Source organism: Ctenocephalides felis, unplaced genomic scaffold, assembly GCF_003426905.1.
Source record: "Ctenocephalides felis isolate EL2017-DRISC unplaced genomic scaffold, ASM342690v1 CF-g0.4_SCAFFOLD_00845, whole genome shotgun sequence".
NCBI lineage: Eukaryota > Metazoa > Arthropoda > Insecta > Siphonaptera > Pulicidae > Ctenocephalides > Ctenocephalides felis.
In genome coordinates, this window is record NW_020536999.1 from 38473439 (window position 1) to 38495953 (window position 22515).

The window sequence follows — 22515 nt, forward strand, 5'->3', positions numbered from 1 at the left end:
ATAAAGATCGTCACCGATGTTATTAATTTCTGGAAACAAATTTAGAGGATTTTGATAGAACTTTACATAATAATGGAATTTATGAACCTATCAAACATCCAAAATATTATAGGCTTACGACTAATGTTTTAAATATATGAATTCATTATTGTAATAATCGTTCGTGTCAACATTTCTTAATTGTTACAATTATAAAAGTTGTTAAATCACAATTCTTATCAAGAGTTAGTGATTTCCACGTTGGCTACGTATCAAGAAATTCGCCTTAAAGAAAATGTCACTTACATCATGTTAATTATAAATTATACGAATTGGTAGATGAACTGCACTTGATTATACATATAGTAAAGAATACATCTGTACTACTAGTTTTATGTTTTTCATATTATGCAAATCGTTTAATAAATTCGTATAAAAAATATTTTCTTGAACATTTAAATATTTGTAAAGTTTTTATCTATATGTAGGTTTAGCTTCAATATAATTTATATTATAATTTATCATTCATTCGAGAATTCGAGCAATCGACAGCACGCGTTGCCATGTAAATTCAAAATATATAATTCGTCAGTCCCGAAACTCATCAACATACCTCATTAATCGTATTTTTGAATTGCTCTCTCGCATATAAATTGAAGGTATTTGGAATTTATTTGAAATAGGTCATGGTAATACATATAGGATTAATTTAATTAGATACACAAATGTTTTAAAAATATATAAAACTGAATAAAATGTACAGGTAGTAGTATATGTCTATTGTAAAACTAAGTTGACTCTAAAAAATAAAAAATATGTAGATTAAAATATGTCAATACATATAATATACGTAATTAAAAAATACAATAAAATTTAGTTAAGTTAACTGACTATTTGGTAATTTCTAATGCTTTCTTTTCAATATTTCAATTTGCGAATAAATGATATATATTTTGCGAGGCTAATGTTTTTAATCCGAAAACGAATGAAATTTTATGACTGCTTTAGATAATGCAAAGTAGTAGTTGTATATGATTACAAGTATAAAGTTATAAAAGCTAGTAGCCGGAATAGGGATATAAATCCATCATGCCGCTTAAAAGATTATATTAAATATTTTATGAGATTTTTGTCTGCGGTGAGAGTAATAAAAGTATTAATTAAACTAATATACCTACATAGTTTTATGTGTGAAATGTGTACCTCGATTTATATTTTATTGTTTAATTAAATAACTCATTTTAATCACTATTTACTATTGTATATAACGAACTAACATATGTCTACCGAAGGCATTCAAATTATATTATTTGTTATGAATGTCACATTTTGTTGATTAGTTGAACACAAATATTTCTCTAAATTGTAGGATAATTCAAAATGTGCGCCAAAAGCAAATATACACTTGAAACGCTTCCTTCTATCGATAAAATGTTGAACTACAACAAAAAATGTTACGTAACAATTAAAATACCTTAAAATATTCGGACTGTCGTTTTTTCATTTCTGGTTCAGGTCGGCTGGAAGTAACTTCTTCCACTGAAAACAATTTCACATCGAGGCAGTTTTGTGAGCTCGGCATTAGTGTCCGAGGAAAATGAGAGCTAAGGTAAGTGTTATATTATTATTATTATTTAATATTATTATTTTTTATTAAGGTGATGAATTTTTGAATAAATAATTTTATTAATTGTACAACATTATTTTTTACTCATATTATATTCTTTGAAATGTATTACGCACATATGTTGCATATATTGCAAATATATTGGAGGCGTATGATATACAGTTTTCACAGGATTCTGTTTCATAAGTAATTTATGTTGTTTAGAAATTAATACTCTGAGATTCACTCTTGTGCTTTTAAATCTTTTTTTTTTCGGAAAAGCATAAATTTTATATAGATTTGTTTTTTTCAATGAATGTAGCTGATTTCCATCTTGTCAGAATCTTAGCGGGGTGTTACTGGGAATTGTGTGAAACAAACTCGATTTTTTTCAAAGTCCTATTTAATCATACATGTTTAAGTATCAATGCTACTGTTATTATTTTCCAATTTAATTTTATTTATAATTTTCATAGTGGCGTAAAAAGAGGATGCGCAGGCTCAAACGCAAACGCAGGAAGATGCGAGCTCGTTCCAAGTAAATAAACGATTAAAATCGTAAGTAATTGTTTAAATGTGTTCATTACTATATTCCTTAATGTGTAAATATACACATACACATATGAAACGTGTTTGTTTATTCACACATTAAGGTAGATTAAATTGACAATTTCCACCTGTCAAACCATGTGGTTGGAAACAGATCTAAGGTTGTCAGATAAAGTATAATGTTATTTTATAAATAATTTGCAATATTTGAGTAAATATTTTCAATGATTTTCATTTGTTTCAGATTAACCATACGTAAAAATCGGCATCTAATTGTGAATCTAATATATGCATGAAATATTTTGTATACTAGCATAATAAACCGATGTTTATAACTTATGATAAATTACGTATATATTAATTAATATTAATATACTATTATTTATTATTTGTTTGACCAAAGTATCTAAATTATGTATGCATGTATAAAAATTATTAAAGCATTATGAAAGACTTGTTATTTTATCTGTGTACAATGACTTTATTTTCTTATCTGTGTACTTTTAAATATATATTTTTTATTTTAATATGTATTATTAACTAGCCATTTTGGTTTTAATTGTAATTCCTAATTATTCACAAAAATTCATTAATAATTTTTTATATAAATTTTTCATCTTAATATCTAACGTGCAGTTTACCAATTTCCAAATTTTCTTAACATTAGTTAGAAAATTTGGAAATTGCTAAATCGCATGTTAGATACTGCTAATATGATACATAATTATATCATATATCAATGACTCTCAAGTACATTATACATGTAAAGGTGTGCCAGTATCTTCTTACAGCATCCTTAATATTTCACAAAATAATTTATTAAGCCCCCTTATTCCACAAAAAAGCAATAAACTCTTTTCACCGACCTTTCTAACTACATAATCATCTCTCTCCTGGTAGAATTTATACTTCAAATATCATATACGACGTTCTCCGTGGATAGTAGGCAATTTTTATTCAAGCAATTTTAATCAACACTTAATCTCGAGGCATCGCCCACGTCGTTACCCGGCTAAGTTATATATACGAATGTCGGTTACCTCGGTACAAACGGTTTTGCTTTATGACCCGATTTGCATAATTTTACATTAACTTTAACAATTCTCTCTCTTGCACCCGATGTGCTTGTAATAAAGTAATAACCATAAATATTTATTCATACGCAGCATAACTTGGAAGTACACACCTAGGCGTGTTCTCTGGTGCGTTTGGAGCACCTTGATGCGTGGGATCGCCTAAGAGAACTAGGGATGGATAGAGAAATCGATTTTGTTTATTTAGTTTATTAAAAATAATTATTTATATTTCTAGCGCTATGTGATCATAAATAGTTTTTACATCACATTAAAAATCATAAGTTTTGCATTAAGCATATCATCAAAATCGTGTTTCTTTTGCGATTACAGATATTTTTGTGTACGTATCTATGAAAAAGCATAATTTTGATAGATATTTATCTTATTTCTTTAAAAAATCTAAGTTGATTCAATTATTTTTAATTTCAAATTAATTACTATAACAACAAGATTTTAAACAGAATATTAAAAATATTGTTCAATAAATTATTCTAAACAAGTTCAAATTAAATCCAAACACTAGATTCAAATTGAAATGATAAATCCTTTTGACAGTTATTATGATTTAACCGGTTGTTGCATCACTATGTGATGAATTTATTATTACAATTTTTATAATACTGTTGAATTTTTCATTGGTGCAGCAATGTTGGATAAAAGCTTTCTCCACTAGAAAATCTAACATAAATTTAAGTCCAATCTGACTGGAATCTAATATAATTTTTATTTCAACATTTTCACTTGAAAACTGTTAATACTACTGCTTGACATGAGGCTGCCTGAGGCGGGTATCGTACCTGGAATCTTTGATTTACACATTATTTAAAGTTTAAATTTGCCAGATTTAATTGTGAATTATTGTTATGTATAAATAAATAGAAATGCTCAGATTTATACATATTAATATTAATACAAACATGCGTAGTTTATACTTATTTGAACTGACAAAATTATACATATTTTTTAGTAGTTTGTTGGTTTGTTTGAAAAAAAAATTATTCATTCCAGAACGTTGTATGTAAAAGCGAGTGAGTAGGTATTTTGGTCTGGGTAATATTGGTCTCTCCAGAACCATATCGATCTTGCCAATATTGGTTCTGCCAATACAGGTCTGGCCAATATCCATGTGGCCAATATTGATATGGCCAATATTGATCTTACCAGTATTGGTTTTGCCAAAAAGGTCTAGCCAATATTGATCTGGCCAATATTGGTCTTGCGAGTATTGGTTTTGCCAGTATTGGTCTGTCCAATATTCGTCCAGTCAATTTTGGTAAATTACAATTCAAATTAGCCTAAATTTTAAAATTTATTTTGACTAAAGCTAGATTAAATATTAGTTAAAATTTAGTTAGAATCATTGTTGTTGTCATATAAATACCATGTCTATTTCCAAACAATCAGGCAAATTTACATATATAACAACTATAATAAAAGCATTTACTTGAAAATACATTTCCACTTAAAAACTGATGATACTACTGCTTGACATGAGGCTAACAGTGCTGTATGTAAAAAGAATTATAGATATTTATATCATTTATATCACTTAGAAAAATGAACAAACATGCGTGGTTTCGTAAAGACTCATTTAAACTGACAAATTATACATATTTTTTAGTAGGTTGTATGTAAAAGTGAGTGGGTAGGTAGTTTGGTCTCGGTAATATTGGTCTGGCCAATATTGGTCCTGCCAATTTTAGTCTCGCCAATATTGATATTGTCAACACTGATTTAATATTGTTCTGGTCAATATTGGTCAGGCCACTTTTGCTCTGGCCAATATTGGTCTTGCCAATATTTGTCTAGTCAATATTGGTCAATTACAATTCAAATTAGCCTCAAATTTTGGTTAAAACTAGTCGGAATCATTGTTGTTGTCACAAAAATACGATGTCCGTTTCCAAACAATCAGGAAATTTGACATACATAACAAACAACTAAATATGTACAAAATTCTAAAAACATAACTATAATAAAAGCATTCGTTCCTTTTTTAAAAAAGTGACCACCAGCCCTTATTTTCCACTTATGCACCCCTCTCAAAAGCTGATAACAATTTATTAAAATATAAAACACGGCACGCATAAAAGCTTCAAGAAGGCCGGGGATAATCTCAATAAATCATGTGTTAAATATACCAACTAGGCGCTTATACTTCCACACAAGAATATGCTGATGCAATTTTATTGCATAATGTATGGGAAATATACATAATATATTTCATACCTATGCGAGGTTTAAAATAAGTGTGGGCCTTCTGCCTGCCGCCGCCTGTTTGCAAAACACGCGAACCGAAAATAAATACATTTATGAGCAATGTATGAAAATTCATACGGTTTTTAAACTATGTAATATTGAAAAACATATTTGTATGAAATTTTGGATAATGATAAATCAGGGTTGGATTGTGTTAATGAAGTAAATAGTAGAAATCTATAATACTTTTGAATGTGAAGACGATTATGGTTTTGGATAATTTTCTGTAAATTTAAACTTATTAATACTGCTGAGTGTTATTGGCTTGAATATTGCTATTATAAATTAGTATTTCATTTAAATAAAAAAATTAAAAAATATTAATTGTAATATAAATATTCACTAAGATACTAATTAAATTCTAATTTAATCTAACTCAAATTTAATCGAGCTTATATCAAACTAAATGTTAAAATTCAGGCTAACTTGAATTTTGTCTGAATAAAAGCAAATACTGAAACTTAGCCAACTCGAATCAAATTTGAACTAAAATATATTCTGAAATGAATTTGTACTTAATTTTATTTCGAAAATGGGCGAAAAAAGGTACCTTTACCAGCTGCGCAGTAGCTGTGTCCGCCACTTTGGGCTTAGTCAGTCCTCATCTTATGTAGAATAGGTATGGAGGAGTCGATGCACAAAATCTCAGGTGTCGTAAAATACATACTGTCTATGAGTAAATAATTAAATGTGTCAATTTATATATTTACTAATGTGTAAAGGTAAATTAAATTGTCAATTTACACCTGTTCAACCATATGATTGGAGCCAGATCTAACTTTAAATCAGTTTAGAAGTCTTAAGAATCGTTTTTATGAAAATAATTAACGATAGCATAGCTTAATAAATGTTTGCTATGATTCATTTTTAAATAGTAATTGATAAGATTTTTTAGGAATATTTTATTTCTTGAAAAATTATTTTAAATATTAAGAATTTTATAATATTTATTTATTGACTTTTAAGAAAAACGTTGTTGTTATAAAAACTTAAACAATACCCAGGCGGAAAAGGAAGCAATAGAAAATACTGACGCTATTCTCTTCGCAGTGTTGGTATAAAATCGCTTGGGGTGAATTTATTTTTGCATATAGACATGTGAATTTGCAGACAGTAAACAGTCGGTATACAGTAATGTATTATATTAGAAAAGGGTATCTTGAAATGTTTCCATCAAAAGTAAATATAACAAATAATATTTGATAAAAATGTCGGAAAAATGCTGGATGTAAAGTTATGCACGTGTATGAAGGGGTCACATGTCACATCTATTGTAAGATTAAATTTAATTATTTGCACGTAATTATTAGAGAAATTAATTATCAATAAGCATATGTTATTTCATGATTTAAAATCTAATTTTTGATTAGATAAAAATTCTTTATATTTTATATAACAATTTAAAAAATCTGAATTGTATATGAAGAATATTTATTTAGTTAGAAATTTTATTTACTGATACTTACATTTGAAAATATTTCCGGCAATTGTTTATTACTTGCATATTAAGAATACGTATATCTACGAGAGGATTTTTAAAAATTTATTTTATTTGATGATCCCCAAATTCAATTTTTGATATTTTTAAAACAATTGTGAAACTGAAAAAGTGATAAGCAAAATTATCTTTCTGTTCTAACAGTCGGCATTTTGTCAAAAAAATTTTAACTTAATCCTATTAATCCTTTTAGATTAATACTCCGTTTTTTTATTACTCGGAGGCTCCATGTCTACGATTGCAATCGAATTAATTGCACGAAATTGAAATTTGATTGCATTTCTCGACGTTTTAAAGGTTTCTGAACATTTCGGCATACCTAAGAAAAAATGGATGTGTATGTGTATGTGTGTGTATGGGGGGGGGGCAGCTACAGAGGCCAGCTACAGAATTTATATACATACATGCTTAATATTTAACTATAACGTAAATTAACGTGAATCGTACAAATTCAAATTAACATCATATATATTTATTTAATCCTTTCTCTTGTGTGGATAAAGTTTGGCTCTGATTTTTATGATTTGGAGGCCGGAGGGCACTTTGCACACCTCATTTCCCTGCGTCATGCCATCATGCGCGTTTTGCATTCAACAGCCTTTTGCATACATCACACATTCGCCCACACAAACACCCTTACAATAAACAGGCGTTTTCAACCTATTTTTGATAGATTTTTATAGTATTCTTTTTTCAGCAAAATAATCTCCATGAGATAACATCTGAATAATTGGTCATGAATGACAACAATGAGCTATAACACACTAATGCCGATTTTTTTTTGTTGTTCAGCTATTTATAGTCATATATAACTACTCGAATCCTGTTTGATCAATTTTTTTGCAGTACACAAAATACGTTATTTTATGAATGATGAAAACAACTCGGTAAGAATTGATATTTACTTTAATTTCCAATCTGAAGAGTTTTCAGTTTTATATGCATATAAATTTCCTACACCAGAAACTTGCTCTTCTCAATATTTTTTTATCATTTGACAGTATTGAGAGAAAATATTTTATTAGAGAATTCCAAATAAACTTTCTATGTATATTTATGTACATATTATCTACAAGTGAAATCTTGATAGTAATTATATTCACAATATTATTATTGCTAAATTAAATTGAATTTGCTGGAGACGAAAATTGGATGTAGCATCGATTATATTATTTGAGAGGATAAATCAAACTGTCCTTAGTCTAATATTATGGTCATGTTTTGAAATTGGCAAATTTTTATAAACTATACGAGTATATAATTATATCGAAACATGACATTAGTTATTATTTGAATTGTATATTGAAATCTTGCTTTAATTACTGAATTTTATGTAGAATTTAGAAAAATATACTGGAAATTACTCCTAGTACAGTTCATGAAATTATAATAATGGTGTATAAATTTTAGTACACATATCCCACTTTTTACAAGGAAGATATGTTCAAGAAAAAACAGAAAACACAAATTTACTTTTATATGGAAAAACCGTACTAAACGAAAATCACTATAAAAAGTACAATTGTAAGTTTTTAATATGAACAATAATACAATGAACAAAAAATAAATATTAATATATTTAACGTCCGACATATTTAATAATTTCTTTCAATAGTAATACAAATATAGAAAAACTATATCAAGTACATAGTACAAGTGTATTGCATTTTCGTTATAGATTAAAAATTAAAATTGGTTTGTAGATATAACCTTTCTTTTACTCTCTAGTTTATTTATTTTCTTCTTTCAATATTGTCGAACTATAACTTTTTTCATAAATTATTTTTGATTTTGTAAAAAGTGATTCTGTTATTTGTTCACCTTAAATAAATTTACGCTATGAATTTTATTGAAACACTAATTAAAACAAGCTTTAAAAACAATGATACTCTTCGATTTGATATTTGAAACAAACTAGCTTATACACACATAAAATTTAGTTTTGATCATAAAACGGAAAGTTCCCATCTCAATCTGTAGATTTCCACCATAGACTACAAAGACTTCGTAATTTTAACATACATTTTGTAGTGTTGTGTTTTGATAGTAAAACAATAAAATGTTATCGTAGATATAAATTTCGTTGAAAAAAATAATTTCAAAAACTGCGTAAGATCGAAAAAGGGAGATAGGTGTAGTGGTACAAGATGGGAATAGTTAGTCAGTATAGTTCCGACCACAAATGAGCTTGAAAAAAAGAAGCCACTTTCACACATTTTCAATGATATCTTATCTATATAATGAGCGAGGGATTTGATAATTAATATATCGGATTTTTTTTCGAAAAGATTTCAAAAATGGCGTATGAAAACATGTTTTGTATGAAAACACGTCCATGTCCATGATCTTTATTGTTCATGATTTTTTAAACCGTCATTTGTTCTCCCTCAAAGTAAATTTTACACCAGCTGCCCGTCTAATCGGTTCCAAAGCTACATACATTCGTCGGCTTTCGCTTGTTTACCACTCTTCTTATTCAATTAGAATATAAAATTCACACCCGTGTATACAGGCGGCGTATGTGATGTCAGAGGGCGCAGATTAAAATTTTAGATTTTGCCATTCCCCAGGTTTGCAACCTGTAAATTCGTTACGTTCCAATGTTGGCACCTTGTTTACGAGTTTGATATCACCTGATTTGGCCTATTGGCATAAATGTTTGTTTAATGGTGTGATAACTACCACGAGGCAATGATCATAAAATTTTACTATCAGTACTAGCTGTTATTTGGTTTTAATGCGATTGAAATATTTATCAATTTAAATAGATTGGGTAATAGACAGTATTATTAGAGACAGTTTATGAATTTACAGGCGGTTTGATTATAAATCTGGTGTAATAACGATATTCTTTAGGCAAAACAACTAGAAGACATCAAATCGCCCTAGTAAGTTGTACATATTAAGAAATCATTAAGCAATTTCAGAAATATACTCAATTTTCTCGTAACGTTTGGTCTCTCGAAAAATAAGTAATTTTACACTAGAATTTTACATCTGTTTGCGTGATTTTTTGAGTATTATATTTGAATTATATTGAAATTATAAAACATTTCTTACTGAAATAAACGTTATTATTTACTATTACCTTAAAAATTACTATTATCTTTACTATTACCGTAAAATTCTTCATTTACGTTTTGCAGCTAAAGTAACAGCGCCCATGCGAATTTAAATTTTTAAGTAGTTGATTTCATAATTTAATGTCAGATGTTACTTCTGAATTATAAAGCAATACTTACATACAAATTTGTTAATAATAGTTAGTAAAATGGTTAAGGATAAAATTAATTGAAGAGTCCTTTATTATATATAGATCATCAGTTCAAGATGGTTCCTCCAATGAAGCCCGAAGATCTAAAAACAGCACCATTTGATCCCAGATTTCAAAATCAAAATCAAACTAAATATTGTTATCAAAGTTTTGTTGATTATCATCGTTGCAAAAAAGTTAAAGGGGATGGCTTATTCTGCTTGTGATTATTTTAAAAATGTTTTTACAAGTATTTGTCCAATTGAATGGGTCGAGAATTGGAATACTCAAATTGAAGAAGGAAGATTTCCAGGAAAAATATAATTGATTAGTAATGAGATCATTACTAAAACTGAAATATAAATATATTTTACTGTTTCAACTTGCAATTAAATTTTTATGTAAATTTTAAAAAATATGTGGATGCAAATTGAAAATAAAATAAATCGATCAATTAAAAAAATGATATTGTGTTGTTTTGTTTGTTGCGTATTCGAACATGTATGATATGATATTTTATAGAAATGAATTCCATGATCAAATTAATTCCATGACTCAATTTATGTATTATGTAGAAATATATTAAACTGTTCACAATGATAAGCAAACTGGAGTTTGAAGAAAGTGATAGTTGTAGTTTATGTAAATCTAAAGTGTTTATAACGATTATTTTCTTACCTATTTTATAGTTATACAATTATAAAGATTACAAACGAGTTAATTTTAACCTATTTTAAAAAAAATCCATTTTTATTATAAAATTTATATTTATAATAATATGATATGAACTGCAGGATGATTATGTGAAATAAACTGATTGTTCAAATAATTGTAAATTCAATTTTGCTCAGTTCTGTGGGCGTTTGCACGAAAGGAAATTTATCGTTCCTAAGCTAGGTAAACCAAATCACAGATCATCAAATATCAAAATTACCCCTTATAAACCAGGTCTACTTATCAAAGACCTTCTTTAGTTTCTAAATGTGTGAGTGCAGACGATAAGTGGGCTCTAAACACGCGATGTCCTATTACTTTAGTAATTCAATGTAACTGTCTATAGGATGATAATTTTTAGATAGCCGGAACAATTTCGATTATATTAAAAATTGTTTTTTAATCTAATTTCTATTACAACTAGTTTGTTATTATTAAGCAATAAATTGATTATTTTGTTAAAATACATAATTAAGTAAAAGCAAGTGTGTTTATTCATTGAAGCGCAGCAAATACTTTATTTTTCTTAAGCCAGGTTAATTTTAAAAGCATTCAGAACTATTTGTTCTATAATCTGGTTTCGATATAGTACATCCTAACGTTGTATATTTTCTCCTCCCAATGGTCAACCACTATTCTTATTTATGTGTAATCTATATATATATATATATATATATATATATATATATATATATATATATATATATATATATATATATCTTGATATTGTTTGTTTCGACTTTGAAACATTATATGATACAGTTTTGCAGCCACAAGTCGAAAAATAAAACAAGAACGTAAATATTTATTTACGTTCTTGTTTTATTTTTCGACTTGTGGCTGCAAAACTATATCATATATATATATATATATATATATATATATATATATATATATATATAATAAATGGTGGTATGACTAAAGGCAGGTCCATGAAACCACCACCTTTGTCGTCTATCATTCCCATTGCCACTATTTTCCCTCTCCCTCTTTTTTATGTATTTTTATTTCCGAAATTTGCTTCTATTCTTCTTGATGTTGCACTTCGGCATTCTTCTTATTCCCATTCCTTTATTTCCTTATATATATATATATATATATATATATCTTGATAGTTTTTTCGACGTTGAAACATATTTCAAAGTAACTGGCAGCCCATTCGTCGAAATAAAAAAGGTATAAAGTATAAAAACTTTTATTTATACGTTTCGACACAAGATGCGTGTCATCATTCAGCAACTACAACAATTTGAAAATTTTATTAACTAATATAAACAACAATAAAAATTAATTATAGCATAGAGAAACATTATACACACCACAGGACAAAAACACTCAACAAAAATTTATTTTACAAAATTAAACTTGATAACATAATAGAAAAAACATTTTTTAGAAAAAAATTATGTATAACTAAAAGTTTTTAAAAACTAATTTTACTAAAAGTTATGAAATACATCATTGTGAAGCTAGAAGCACGCCCATACCGAGCATCTAGACTCGACTGAATTATTTCAATAGGCGTGTTGATAGGAATGGGAGGGGACGCATCAAGGACAAATTCTACGCTGCAAGAGAACGCATCGAATACAGAGGTTGAGCTGGGATTGATCAAAAGGAAAAAGCAAACCAAGTAAAAGTTAAAACAAAAAAACAAAATTATAAAAATAATATAAAAGAAATAAGCAAATTAATTTTTTGTTTTTTTAATAAAATCAATAACTATCTGGTAACTATCATGTAAAAGGTGGGATGAATTGCGTTTGTTAACACAAGAGGAGGAATTTAATGAAATGAAAAAGGATTCAGCAAATTTTCTAAGGTCACTATTTTTTTCGATGTAAAGAATAACAGGATGTGAAGTGTTAAAAGTGTGATTGAGATTGAGCATATGATCGGAAAACATCGTTTTGAATTGGTTTGGATTTTTTGAATTATAAATATGTTGATTAACTCTCTTATAAATATACTGGGAACTTTCTCCAATATAACACATATTGCAATCATTGCAATCCAACCTGTAAACAGAATCGGTGACCCTATCAGACGGGGTTCCAGACTTAAGAATCGAAAAAAGGCAATTAAAAGTATTATCAAAACTAAAGACTAATCGGAATCCTTCTGAAGAAAATAACTTTTTTAAAAAATACGAAAAATTGCTTAAAAAAGGCAAACAGATAGTTCCTTTGTATTGGGCGGAAGAGGAAGCTATTGAATTTGAACAAGAAGGTGAAAATGAATTATTAGAATTCGTTTGTAAATAAATTAATCTATTATTAATGATGTTGTTGATCAAGTGCGAAGGGTAACTATTGTCTTTGAGAACGGAACGAATAAGGGTCAAATTTTTTTCCCAAAACATACTGTTACTTAGTAAAATAGCCCTGTCTATAAGAGAGATAATGACAGAAATTTTAATGGAACGCGAATGAAAAGACAAATAATTTAAATATCTTCCTGACCACGTTGGTTTCTGATACCAATCAGTCAGGACAGAATTGTTAACTTTATTTTTAGTAATTCTTAGGTCTAAAAAACTAATAGAGTCATCTGACTCAATCTCACAGGTGAACTGCAAATGTTTGTTAAAAGAATTAAAAGAGTCTAATGTGTCAACAATATGAGAATCATCAAGGCACAACAGAACGTCATCAACATATCTATAATAAAGGTGAGGTGGAACAGAAAGATTAGATAAAACAAAATTTTCTAAAATTTGTAGTGTTAAATCAGCCACAGGGGGGCTAATACTAGAACCCATGGGTAAACCAAAAATCTGCGAATAAAATTGATCATCAAAACAAAAGTACGTGTTAACAAAAATGAAATTTAAAATCGTCTTAAACCAAACCAAGTCAATCGAAGTGTGTGGTTGGATATCATTCCAGCGGGCAGAAACAGCTTCCAAAGCCAAATCCCAAGGAATGTTAGTGAAAAGGGAAATGACATCAAAACTAACAAAGGAAGAATTGGAAGGAATTGTAAAATTCTTTAAATTTTTTACTAAATCAAAAGAATTGGAAACATTAAATTTAGATAAAACAGTAACCTTAGAGAGAATGGAGCTGATATGTTTGGAGAGTTTACTTAAGGGAGAATTCAAATCGGAAACTATAGGTCTGAGAGATAAATTAGGTTTGTGAATTTTAGGAAGACAATACAACTTGGGAAAACTGGGATGAAAAACTTTTAAAGAAAAACCTAATGATTTGGAGATTTGTTTTTTTGTGATTAAATTGCCAATGAGTTTGTGCGTTTGTCTGTTTAAATGATCGGTGGGGTCGTTAGTTAAAGGTTTATAAAAGGTTTCGTTGTTTAATAAAGCATAAGTTTTTGAAAAATAATCCGACCTATCCAAAACCACAGTAAGATTGCCCTTGTCAGCTCTGGTAACTAAGATATCTGGATTATCCCTCAAAAACTTTTTGCAAATTTTTAAATCTCTAACAATTTCTGACTGTAAAGGAAGGGAACTAAATTTTGAATTATTAATTTTGATGAAAGATAAAAGTTTGTTACAACACAAGGATCTAAATTTTGTTTCTTTATCTGGGTTGTTCAATTTTTTTAAACTGATGTTTTTTCTATTATGTTATCAAGTTTAATTTTGTAAAATAAATTTTTGTTGAGTGTTTTTGTCCTGTGGTGTGTATAATGTTTCTCTATGCTATAATTAATTTTTATTGTTGTTTATATTAGTTAATAAAATTTTCAAATTGTTGTAGTTGCTGAATGATGACACGCATCTTGTGTCGAAACGTATAAATAAAAGTTTTTATACTTTATACCTTTTTTATTTCGACGAATGGGCTGCCAGTTACTTTGAAATATATATATATATATATATATATGTGTGTGTGTGTTTGCGTATGTGTGTAAATCTGTTACCAAATATTAGTTGTAAAATCTCCTCGAAAAACAATTCACTGAAAGTTATGATTGTGATCATACTGCTTGACGTCGAGATGGCTGCGTTCTTAACCTTTACACTACGGTAGGCTCATGTCTCAAATAAATTAAAGATAAAATTTAATATACAAACATATTATTTGTTTCTTCAATGAAACATTCACATAATGCAAGTCCACTCCAGTCCATTTACTAACTGTATTTGACGAATATATACGTCATGAAGATGATACAGACTTTTGTGCATTGACGAGTAAACTTGTCACATATATAATATGAATGAATATACGAATGTGAATATTTGGAGTAAATATAAAGGTGAGAGTATGTATATAAAAATGGATAATTTTCTAGATCTAATTTTACTCTTTAGTAATATTATTGGAAAACATACCATTCAATGCATTAAATTAAATTTTAGGTTTTGAATGAAAAAAAATTTGCTATTCAGAGGTACTAAAAGCATTTCTAAGGTGACTGATGGATTCTTTTGTACGGGAATTTATCAGTCACACTGCACTTTTTTTGTCCTTTCTGAGTATTATTTGATGGATATAAATCATCTACTATTTTTTTCTCTAAAAACATTGACTTTAATATCAAATCTATTAGGCAGTAAGTGTATCTTAAATTTAATTCACGTAAGACTTTGGAGTTAGCAACTTTTAGTGCATAAAATATGACATTTCTGAAGCCGCTTGACAGTTCCACTCACCCTGTGATAGAAATAAAATAAACATGAAACTTTATATTATTTGTTATATTCTAATCTTTATCTAGATAAATATGCTATCTCTTATTAATTATTATATCATGTATTAAATTCAAGTCTAGATATTGCATCTTCCGAAGTTTTGTACTGATACATGACATATTATATACGCATTTACTTTAATACATTTCAGTTATGTGAATAATATTTGACACTAGATTGCAACTTTTGACTTGTGGCGACCTCTTCACCTAGTTTAATCACTTATCACACCTTGCATTACCAAAATTCTTCAGTTCGTGTTCTGCTGGCATAATGCACGTGTCTCGGTCGGTCTATGCAGAAATGACGTAATTCGGTACTATTATTAATTGTATTTCGGGTGCAAATAGTTTTGTGAATCAATTAAGTGAATTTGTGAGTGTCTGTGTATGTTTATTAAAGTGAAAAAATGACTTTGAATGTAAGCTGCTGCGTATAGTCATCTTATTGAAGGTAAAATGTTTGATTTTATATCCCACGCGTTAGCGACGCTAAATTGTCATGTCAGACGCATCTGGTCCTAGTTGCCCGGTTTGTTTTTAGGGTACAGCTAACTTATTCGATTTAGCTGCTTCGATTTAACTGCAAATCGACAGTGGATGTGAATAATTTTGCACCAATGATCTTTTGTAGTGTATTCCAAGTAATTGCTTTGAGCAAAATTGTATACATGCTTATATATCGATCATCCCAATGAATTCAATTTTTGCTACCTTTTAGGGCATGAATTATAAAGTTTGAATAATTGTATGAAATGGGTTGTTTAAAACTAATCACTGAAATTTTGTTATATGTACTTGAATATTGTTTACATTTTAACCCTAATTGGATATCGCAATTACTCTTATCGGTATTGAGATCTTAGAATTGATCAATTATTTATCGACTACTGAATATATAACTTATAGTTGCATGTAGGCTCGCTTGTAGGTAAGTGGCTAGAACGGCTGGACCTGGATCAGGGGTCCCGGGTTCGATACCCACTTCGAGCATCCTGTTGTCAGGCAGCAATGACAACGATTTTCACTTGGAAATATAGTTAGCAATATGTTTGCAAGTGAAAACAGCCCTAATACGGCATTGTTGCACCAATTAAATGCCTCACTATTACAGTAATTGTAATAATAAAATTTCAGCACATAGAGATGAGACAACCGTTTGGGTTGCCATCTATAATAAAAAAAACAAACGTAGTTTGTAAGATATCAATCAAAACAGCTCATAGAACCCTATATATATATATATATATATATATATATATATACGAGGTGTGTTCAAAAAGTACCCGGAATTACTAATAATTAAATTTCGCGGGTCTGGAGTGTCTGATTGTCAAAATTTTTTTTTTATTGTGTTGGTATACATGCCCCTAAAGTATGATGAAATTTTCAGCTATATTCACTGTTTACTTTGTCTGTGGTAGTCGCTAAGGTTCGACGTGTTTTTCTGAGCTCGGCGATTTTTACAATGGAAGAATTGAAAAGTCAAAGAATTTGTATTAAATTTTGCGTAAAAAATGAAATAAAGTGTTGCAAAGTGCAAAAATTCACCAGATATGGCTCCGTGTGACTTTTTCCTATTCCCAAAGTTGAAGAGACCCATGAAAGGACGGCGGTTTTCCTCGATTGAAGAAAATCGCTGAGAGTGCTCAAGGACATATCAAAAAGTGAATATCAAGGGTGCTTCGAAAATTGGAAAAAACGCTGGCATAAGTGTATTATATCTGGGGGGGACTACTTTGAAGAAGACCACATTAATGTAGACGAATAAATAAATATTTTTTTGAAAAAACGAAAATTCCGAGTACTTTTTGAACAGACCTCGTATATATATATATATATATATATATATATATATATATATAGCCATTTCGAAAATACAGAGTTAAACATACAAAAAATGGCAGTTTTTGAGGCAAATGAGCATCCGAATTAAATAACTCCAATATTTCTGGTTGTGTTGCCAAAACAATTGCTTTTGGAAAAAAAAAATCTATAATTTTTTTTGTATATTGAAAATAATTCAGATTTCAATTTTAATTCTGGCTAAAGTTTTAAAGCTCACTTATATACAAATAAAAAACTTTAACTTTGTAATCTAGTTTATATAATACTTATAAATAAATATTAGACAAATGTTACAGTATTTATAGTGATCTATTTGAAAACATTTAATATTTCTCGAACATTTTGTTACGGTACGGGAAGTTCCAGCAATTTTCCTTATTTTATTTACAACATAACTCAATAAAACATTCACAGAATGCAAGTATACTTAAGGTTAAGAGTGCAGCCGTCTCGATATCAAGCAGTGTGATATTAAATTTCCACTTGAAGAAATAATTCTTGCATATAACTTAATAATAAAATTGCCTTTCAAGGAGATTTCACAACAAAACACTATTAGAGTATATACTATAAGTGCATTATACACTCATATTTAATATATGTGATAATATATATATATATATATATATATATATATATATATATAGTTAATTTAATGTTGAAAATATTATTAATATGCACTGTGTACTATTGCATAACAATGAAACAATAAATCTTACATAACAGTACCCTTCCTCGCCGATACTATTAACTACTTTACGACATGTTATTATTTATATCATTCCGTGTTCTTTCCTAAGATTATGGTCAAGTATGTCGAATATAAAAAAAGTTATAAAATTTACGATACTCTGTACATGTCCAAGGATATTCATTTCGCATTGTTTGGTATCAAATCGGCCGCATTACCATGTAAAGCTGTAAACACGCGACAATAATGGAAAAATATTTAGAACATTTGCGATTACATGCAAGGACATATTTGTAGATTAACATAAATGAGATTGGATTTATCAATATTTTAGTATTCATTTGCGTAAATGTTTTGTTTTATTCGATGATTCATAGAACTTCATAAAAGAACAGAAAATGTAATTGAAAACAATAAATCCAATTTATTATATTTATTACTTAATATATTCCAGCAACCCAACAGAAATGCAACATTGACAAAACAATCAGTTTCTGATAATTTAAGTTTCATGGACTTCTTGAAATGAGTAAAAATAATCGAAATAATTAACATATGTATTTATTTATAAATAATTTGTAAGTATAACAGATTGTCAATTATGCATTTTTATAAAAATTTACATCACAAAAATTACAGTATTCACATCATAATATCGTATTGTTATTTTTAATAGAAAGCTGATTTTCTTTGCATCAACTTATTAAGTGGTTATTATTTATTCAAAAATATGTGGTCAAGAGATCTTATCAAAATGTGGCTATTTAAAAGAAATTATCTTGTTTGTAGTTCTTACGATTCCGATATTATATTAGATTATATATTTTTCTTCTAACTTGGAGAGGACTAAAATATGAGTACGGTCAGGTGCCAATTTTTTGAGACCTTCCACTTCATCACCTTCTAGAATTACATTACTACCACTTTTTATATTTTACATAAACTCTCAAAATATTAATTGATTATTTGTAAAAATATATAGTGAAAATATTGTTGGCAAATTGTATAAAATTAATGCTTCTAGACCAAAATACCCCCTTAAATGTGTGTCTTCCAAAATCTTCCAATTATCATATATTGATTTTGCTATTTAATTTATATAATTACAACAATTTAATTTTTTATTCTATACACAATAAATAAGAGCTTGTTTTAAATTTAAAAAATCTAAATAAATTATTTACATACGATTGTGGGCTTGGCAGATAATGGGCTGATGGGAACCCAATTAGGTCAACATACGAGTATATCTAAATACACCCTTTAAACAAAATTGTGAAATAAAATATTGAAACAAAAGCTTCCGTCGATACATTATTAATTCGATACACGACCGAAGTGCTTGTTCTTTTCATTGAAGTACCAGAGGTTTCTTGTTGACGAAAATCCTGTGACATCTATTATTCAGGATTCTTAGTTACGATGGTCGACGCTTCGCCCTATTTCTTGTATGTTATAAGAAGATGTTACTCGTGCACTGGTGTTGTTTGGTTTTAGTTCTAAAACTAATTATTTGCAACTTTCTATTATTTTGATTTAATAATAAGAGCTATTGAATGATGGCATAGTCGTGTACATTAATTTTGAATTGGCACTCATGGCAGTACATATATTAAAAATTCTATTTAATGTTATAGATGGAATAGTAGTGCATCACGATTTTCAATTTGAATTTTTTAATGATAATGTTTTGACCCTGGCAATAGTCAACAATGCCAAATGCCAACAGTGACAAAAATTAATAATTACTTAAATTGTTACTTGTTAGCACATTTAAATTGTGATAAATTCAATTGAATTATGTAGTCATAGCAACTGGCAGACCTGATAATTTTCTATAATCTTTGGCTTTCGCAAAACATCAAATAATATAACACCTATAATTTGCACATTTTGCGATAACTCTGCGATGGTTCTATTATTCGCATAATCTAATTATGCACAGTAATCAAAACTTAACTGCAAATTTTGAAGAGTTTGTTTATTGTTCGGTTTATAGGAAGTAAGTTAAGTGCAAAATGACATCGCGTATGACTGCACTAGTGATTATACCGGAGAAATACCACAGAAATACCATTAAATAACTTCGTTCTATATGTTCATGACGATACGTGGTCCACGATGATACCAGGATTACGCGATTATTAACTACCCGGAACTTCATTATTATCTTGAGCATTGTACCTGTGGAATAATATTAATTATTTTGATATTGACGTGTATGTGCATATATAACTATTCATATTCACACCTATATATGAGTAAACTAAACTGAACGTGGTCAATTATTATTAAAATTCCGTTCTGTTCCCTTCGAAGAATTTAGGTTTCTATTTACAATTAGAAAAACTAAAAAAAAAATTATTTATTATTTATTATTTGCTCTGATTCTGCTAAATAGTTTCTATTTGCTAAATAATTGTCCAGAGAAGGGATAGTGGTTCTGAATAATTAAAAAAATACATAAGATTAGTTGTAAAAAAATTCTTTTTTTTTATTTTTGTGCACTTACGTATGCAAATGATTGCTATCAAGTATCAACATATAATCACGAACAGAATTCCCAACGTCATAAAGTTGACCGTGTATAAATGCAATGTTTCATTTTAAATGTATTGTAAAATACGGTTCTATATTTTTAATGTTAAGATATTACATAATTTGATTTATTATTATAAAGCTATAAACATGAAAAAACAAGTTGCATATGATACTAATTAGTATTTCCGTTCAGAAGTTTTTAACAGTAGCACAGGCCAACGTTCGTGCATTATAGAATGTCATAAAACATTTAGGCAGCACACTGGTTTGTGTCAGTAGACATTTTATTTTTAATGAATTTAATGAAATTTTAAGGTTTATGCACTTTTATATGCACCCCATAATATATGAAGTTCAACAAATTTCTTAATGCCTACTTGTTCATGAGCTTTTTGATCAATTTTAACCATCAAATGTCCTCTGAATATAGATAGATCGTAATTAGATAAAAAAAACACATTTAAAACAATATTAAATCTTATTGCACGTTCTTGATCTTTAATTTCAAAATCCGTTCAAAACATACTTTGCAAGTAATGAGGTATAAACACTATGTATATATATATATATATATATATATATATATATATATATATATATATGTTTACACTTACAATATATAACTTTTCACGATACAATTTACAATATATATTTTATTTTATTCTTTAAATATATATATATATATATATATATATTTAATTCTAAATTTATGTAAAATGATGACAATGTATCTGTTCAGAGTTTTTATGATCCTCACTGATTATTAATCAATATCAATATAGATTAATATTTTGAAAAATACTTCCAATAATTTGAAAATAAACTATTTATTTGATAATTATGTTTTAGAGAGAACAGACCATCCGATTTGAATGATTCAAAAACATTCAATCGTAATGATGGTAATACGTGGTGATTAGTTTTTGGCAAAGATAAGGTCAGTCGTTTCAGAGTAGCTAAGAGTGTGAAAATGGCAGTTTTTGAGTGAACAACATTTTGCTTATGAGGAAACGATTAGTTTATTGGAATGGCAAAAAAAAATTTTTAATTCAACATTTAATTTTTTTTTTTGAATGATTTGGATTTCAATGTTAACGTACCTGAAATTTTAAAGCTCGCTTATATACTTGAAATAAATTTATACAATTCTTAAAAATATAAGATGAAGTCCTTTAATTCTAACTCCGGTTTAGTTTTTACGAAAACATCGTCGTCGTCCAATTCATAAGCCTTCTCATAATTTGTCTATAAAATACACATATTAAAAGTTACAGTACTTATAATAATCTATTTGAAAACGTTTAAAATGTCTCGAATATTTTTTCGTTAGATATGGGAACTTACAGCAATTTGCTTTGCACGATGACATGCACCATTAGATTCTCAATAAATTAAAATGTAAAATTATAGATTTAAAATCTTTTATTCTAATAATTTTCCATAATCCGTAACATTGTTCCGGGTCTCTTCCCGCAAATGCATAACTTAAGCCGTAACTGCATTCATTCGGTCGCCATCCAACAAACAACGCGTAGTCAGCATATACGAGTACTAGTACTACATACACGCGATACCGAAATGCACAGAACATAACGCACTAAAACTCCGGGGAAAAGCACTAACTTTGCCGCCAATTCTAAATAGTTCGTAATTTCCGGTTTTTGGACATAACCACACAACAACTCCGATAGAAGCCGGTGCTACTCACGCTCTGCATTCCGTTTACGATCGCTCCGGCTCGCATTGGAAATTATATATGTAAGAATGCGTCTATGAACGAATTGTACAAACCCATGTTTAAAATATTCTCTTTGTGATAGCTTTTTATAGGAGAGACTG

The 22515-nt window shown here is 28.4% G+C and overlaps 1 protein-coding gene and 1 long non-coding RNA gene across 2 annotated transcripts; both read left to right on the forward strand.

The window, feature by feature from the left end:
- Positions 1–1356: 1356 nt before the first annotated feature.
- On the forward strand, positions 1357–2558 carry LOC113363208. Its single transcript, XR_003365873.1, has 3 exons — positions 1357–1588; positions 2062–2143; positions 2379–2558. It is a non-coding gene; the product is annotated as an uncharacterized LOC113363208 (long non-coding RNA).
- A 7068-nt stretch (positions 2559–9626) lies between these two features.
- LOC113363716 (cytochrome c oxidase subunit 6B2-like) lies at positions 9627–10544 on the forward strand. The gene is given in 3 exon segments (XM_026606199.1): positions 9627–9855; positions 10284–10432; positions 10434–10544. Coding segments are annotated over 2 exon segments (246 nt in total). The 5' UTR covers positions 9627–9855; positions 10284–10297.
- The last annotated feature ends 11971 nt before the right edge of the window (positions 10545–22515 follow it).